General features: G+C 36.1%; 1 protein-coding gene across 1 annotated transcript; it reads right to left on the bottom strand.

The window, feature by feature from the left end:
* Nucleotides 1–512: 512 nt before the first annotated feature.
* Nucleotides 513–5,411, bottom strand: LOC146752579 (kinesin-like protein KIF20B). Its single transcript, XM_085531731.1, has 6 exons — nucleotides 5,251–5,411; nucleotides 4,497–4,616; nucleotides 3,474–3,554; nucleotides 2,619–2,745; nucleotides 1,939–2,081; nucleotides 513–925 (listed from the first exon to the last, which is right to left on the bottom strand). The coding sequence occupies exons 3-6, from the start codon at nucleotides 3,510–3,512 to the stop codon at nucleotides 845–847; spliced, it is 390 nt and encodes a 129-aa protein (XP_085387857.1). The 5' UTR covers nucleotides 3,513–3,554; nucleotides 4,497–4,616; nucleotides 5,251–5,411; the 3' UTR covers nucleotides 513–844.
* Between the last annotated feature and the right edge of the window lie 279 nt (nucleotides 5,412–5,690).

Raw genomic sequence — 5,690 nt, 5'->3', positions numbered from 1 at the left:
CAGGTTACAGAAACTTAGGTTGCAGTACAAACATGTTTGTTCTTTTTAGTGGGTTTAACAGTAATGTTGTTATGTTGTATTTGACTTGTCTCTTTTTTCACTTTTAGAGTATTGTCAATCGAGGCCTTGATTGAGTTATAATAGTTATGTTATTAATTTAAGTAGTGTTGCTATTCTATAGGCAGTATTGTAAGAAAAATTCTACGGAGCGTCCGTCATGGATCCAGATGAGAAGTTCACAGAACAGCAGCTACGAAGCAGGATAAAACTACATGAGAACTGATTGAACAAATGAACTGAACTGCTTGTTAAATATGATTAATCGGTCGTTAAATCAAACCCTTTTTCAGCCTAAAAGAAAACAGGGGAAATGTAGAGTGTTTTTTTTACAGCTAGTTAGCTGAGAAGGGTCGTAAACACGGCGCAGCTAAGCAAGCAGCCATAACACCTGCAAGGACAGCAAGAACAACAGGATGCCCTGGGATGGTGAGAAACTAGCCATGGTTCTGGGAACTCAGCAAGGGAGTAGCTTTCAGTTGATAACAACAAGCTGTTAAGATACTCGGGGATGGTATGTAATTGGGAACCAATGATGAGCTCCACATTTGTAATATGTATGAGCTAATTATCCGTATTATAAAGGTACACGCAGCCAAGGAATAAACGAGAATAGCTGATCATATGTCAATGACAGGTGTGGTCGTCTGCTTTTCTCCCGCCGTTCTGCAACAAACACCTATATACAAATTTAAGAACACAACGGAGTAACTGTTACTGTTTATTAACAACCAGTTTTAATACTACGAAAAAGTATGTCCTGAGAAAGGGGAACAAACACGCTTCTTCAAGGTTTTTTAGCTGTTCTGGATCTCAGCCGTCGCTTGATGATCAGATGATCACTTTCCTTCTTTTGTTCCTCAGATTCCTGAAGAAAACATTTCAAAAGTTACTCATCTTTTCACACAAGACTGACAAGCTCTTCTTGACACACGCAAACATATTTCTTCCCCTAAATGGATTTCAGAATGGAATTTGCTTATTATATTTTATTCAGAAAACTATGGGATACCGAGATCATTTTAATGCAGCTTAATCACAAGGAACAAATATGGAGAATGTACAAAATCCTGTTTATCTTAAAAAAGCACACACATCTGAGGAAAGCCTGAAGGCAGCTTTCATTTTGAAATACTTGTTTTCAAAAGAGTATTATAATACTTGTTTTGTGAAACATGAAGCGTTCAGAAAACATTTTTAGCCTCAATCCCTGTAGCTATGACTTGCCCAGAATTTCAGTTCTCGGTTCAGTTCCATGTTCTCAGAACTACAGTGAGAGAAGAAATTGTCTCATCTTCTTCATCCTCTAACAAAAAAAAATAACATTTTGGTTTCTGCCCCTATCATTCGTCAAATCATCAAAGAATTCAGAAGGATATTACAGTATGGGCAAATGATCACTATGCTGAACAGAAAAAGGACTCTAATATAATTAAAAGATGCAGTTCCAACAGAGCAAGAATGTTCTTAGCACAATAGCTGCCGACAGAGTCATGAAACTGGCACATCAGATCCTTTGCAAGTTGGCTTAGACAGGAGATCATAGTTTAAGCATACCTAAAAAGCTGTCTACGTTGTGCTCTAGAAAAGCGTGTAGTAGAATAATCCCACTCCAACACATTGAAATTATCTATGATTCCAAATTAGAAGACATCTCCGTGATTGCTACATCACCTACTTAGTAAACTGTAAGCCAGCCAAACACAGAGATCTTTGAGGACAAACTAAAACAGAACAGCAGGAAGACCAACAAGAATGACTTGGTAGAATAAAGAAATACCTCAGTACTTTCAACCTCCTCCTGCAAATAGATGAAACCTCCAGTCTGTTTGGACTCCTTAGTAGTTTATTTTAAGCCAAGACTACAGTATAATCGCTTACCGAATAAGCAGGTATATCTAGAGGGCCAGAAACGACAGTGGAATACAGCTTCCTTTTGGATCGTTTTGGCTTGGTCTCTCCTTCTTCGAGACTTTCAGGTTCATTTGATTTAGGAGAACTTACTGCTGACATCAGCTTCTTGGCTAGAATAAATTTGTTTTGATACATAAACCAATCAACTTACTGGTTTTGTGAGTCTTTAAATCAATGAATGCAAAAAAAGCATCGTAACAAACTTGGTTTATAAATGACATGTAACATTTAAGTGAAAATACTCAGAAATTGTATTTGTTCGTCGAGGTTCTTTATTGCTTCTATAGCTGAAACAGTTTATAGTTTCAGGTACGGCAGCTTAAAGCACGCGTTAAAATGGAGTATGAAAGACAATCATGGCTCAGAAGTCGCTGGAAGTCAGAAACTTCAGCAGGAGTTAAACAACAGGCCTAACTTTCGTGCTGACAGAAGCACAAGACAGAACCAACTTTCTCTGTATACTTGTAGGTTTTCACAAATGTAATAATGAATCTCTGAAGAGACGAATAAATGCATTTACTTCATAAATCAAAGGACAACTTAACATGGCAGACAAGTCTAAGAACACATACATTAATAGCCTACAGCAGAAACAAGCCATTCTACAATGTCTAGAAAACATGGAATAAAACTTATTCTACACCAACCTTTAGAGTGTATAATAGAAGGAGAGCTTTGAATAAAATCTCCAACTTTTTGCAGTGTTTCATCCTTCTTTTTAGTCAGTCTTGAAGCATGTACTCGCTTTCTCAGGAAGTAGTCTTTTCCGGATTTCTGTTCAACAGAGATGTGAACATGTGAAACAAGAGCATTGTTTAAACTTCATTTTAGATCAACGTTATTTTAAGTTGACATTTTGAGCTTTACTACTGACACCTCTGTTCATTATGCTGATGATACCACAATGGCAAGTAATGTAGACAATTTTATACCCTTTAGGGAGTTGTCAAAATCTCAGCTATTTCAAGGCATACGTTTCTTAAAGTTTCTTAATAAGGCAGTAGTTTCTTTTATAGTAGCTCCCAAGCTGTGGAGTTGTTTCTTACATAAGCTGTTCTAATTACATAAAATAAACAAACATACAAAACAGAAGACAACAGATGGGAAAAATCTACTACTCATACTCTGACCATGCCAAGGATACTGCTATCACATGTGAGCATCTGTTTTTAATAACTGCCATGCATATTAATGATATGAACCTTAGTTTAATACAAGGGCTTCACTTACAAAAGCACACGATAATACACTAAAGCTTCTCTTCCCAACTATTCAGTGTGCAATATCCTTCCCTCCAAATCATTACACAGTACAGCCATTACACGCTCTGGGGACAGACTGACTTGCCCTTTGGTTAGCTTATGGAATTTAATAGGAAGAGCTCATAAGCATGTAAGATTCCCATTCAGGTATACACATAAGGATAAGACACTGCTTCTTTCGTGTGACCACACAATTACAGGAAGTCCCAAGCTAGCTTCAAAACTTGAACAAAAAACAACCATTTTCTCGTCACTTGCAGAGGGTGAATTAAAAGCCATGACAGATTTTGTATTTTTCGTGTTCTCACTTTTCACAGAATCCTGGGAAAATAAGACAAGTTTCAGCCATGATTCTTTTGGAAAGAACAATTGATGTCACAAAAGTGAACACTTTAAACACTTTTGCTAATAGTAGGGAAGTATTTGCTAGTAGTAACTATTCCACTGTAAATCAAATAATAAATAAGCATTCAATTATAAAAACAGGACATGAAGATATCAGTATTAGACATCTCATGATGTCTAAAAAGCTGATTTATGTCTACAGGTTTCAAAGAAAATACACAATGGAGTTAAGAGAAATTCCCTTCTCTTAAACCATTATCACTGAGCTTGGCTATTAGTTTTGTTCATTAAAGCAGTTCATTAATTAAATTCTTCAGCTACTTTACTGAGGTAGAAATAGCATTTTTAATGCTTGTTTTTAATGCTTTTTTTAATTGTAGAAAGACAAAAAGTAGTCAGAGCCACTTTATCAGGCTCTGCTAAGAATCTGAATGGAGTATCACCACCCACTGTATTTCCAAGAATTAAGTTGGTTAATAAATACTTTGTTTTTAAAATATATGTAACTGCTATTTTATGAAAGTTAGCAATTAAAAACTTATATAGGAATGATTAACATCATCTGCTAACAAAACAATATCCAGAAATCCTGCAGAGGAAGAAAATAAGTTCAATTTGCTGTGCCCGTTTCAGTGGCTCTATGAATTTTTTCCAAGTAACTTATCTAATCATGAGCCACTTCATAAGCATTAACATGAGGAGAGTTTTCAACAGCACCTGACAAAAATGCATCACACAATTGTTTCAACAGCTTTTATTCCTATCAAAGGCTATAAAAACAGGTGATCTGATCACCTTGAAAGGGATAAATAAATTAAAACTTGGGAATTGTTTAGAGAACATGAGATCTTTTCCTACTCATTCCTTATCAAAAGCAATACAATCACAACATTTTCAGATCTGAAGTTTCATACTAACCTCAGATTCATTTAATGAAGTGAGGCTCCTAGTACATCGACGTGACAAATAATTGTCTTCAGCTTTGCATCTTAATGGAATACTTTCTCCAGTTTTAGTTTTGCTTTGTTGTTTCCTAGGCTGTAAATATTTAAAAGGAGTAAAGATTAGGCTATGCATTAGACCTCCAAAATATCTCGAGGTTTCTAAAGTTACAGTGTAAAACCTCAAGCTCAGACGCCACATGAACACGTAAGCTGAAACACAGCACAAGTGTGGGAAGGTAGTAACATCTATTCATTGTGTGATCTTCAGATACACCCTACTGGGTCTCACTAACAGTCTCAGGCAGTATTCTGCCTCCAAAAGAGAGAAAGCGAGACATTATTTAGGGACAAAATCTGTAACGCTGGTCGTTTTGTCATCCATTCCCCCCATACTCTGCACGCTCACAGCTGCTATGTTAGAACACCAAAGGCTAAACCTCTGCCTAATCTTCAGCATCCACATACGAATACATGGAAAACTGCATGGAAAAGTTCCATAATGTACACAGAGAGATGGTGTTCTAGTAAATAAAATAGTTTTGAGAAGATGAGAGCTCATGTTTGAGTGGAAGACAAAAAGAACCAACAAGTACTCATCACTGAATATGTAGTTAAAGGACTATATGCTAAGAAAAATGATTCTAGCTCCAGTATCTCCTAGGAAAACAGAAGAACAAAAAGGGGTTAACAAGATGTTAAGTACTGACTTTCTATAAATATAATCATACCTTTTCATTTACAGAGTCATTCCTTCTACTTTGTCTTTCTTCAAGTAAAGGTATTTCTGGCAAACACTGAGGGCTACTGTGGTTAATGCGTTGTTTTAATTCCTTTATAAAGTCATCTTTGTCAGCCAGTTCTTTTCTTAACTCTTCTATCACAGTTGCATTATCCTAATAAACAGTAAAAACTGCTGAGTTATGGGATTGGCAAAAGGAATTAACACACACAAGCAGTATTGCAATTACTTAGTAGCATCAGTTTTAGAATTGCAGGCTAGAACACTTAACTATTCAAGAACAGTAACATTTCACGGATTTGTACGGTCACTGTTACAAGTGCAGTAGTCACAGAATTGCCTGGGAAGTTGTAATACAATATATTTTGATTCTTCTATTTTACTTATGTGCTTCAGCCTTCATCTCTCTTAAGATATAATAATCCAAGC

This window comes from Coturnix japonica, unplaced genomic scaffold, assembly GCF_054131305.1.
Source record: "Coturnix japonica strain WE unplaced genomic scaffold, WE-NBRP24 Scf044, whole genome shotgun sequence".
NCBI classification, from domain to species: Eukaryota; Metazoa; Chordata; class Aves; order Galliformes; family Phasianidae; genus Coturnix; species Coturnix japonica.
This window is presented reverse-complemented; position numbering and strand designations above follow the sequence as displayed.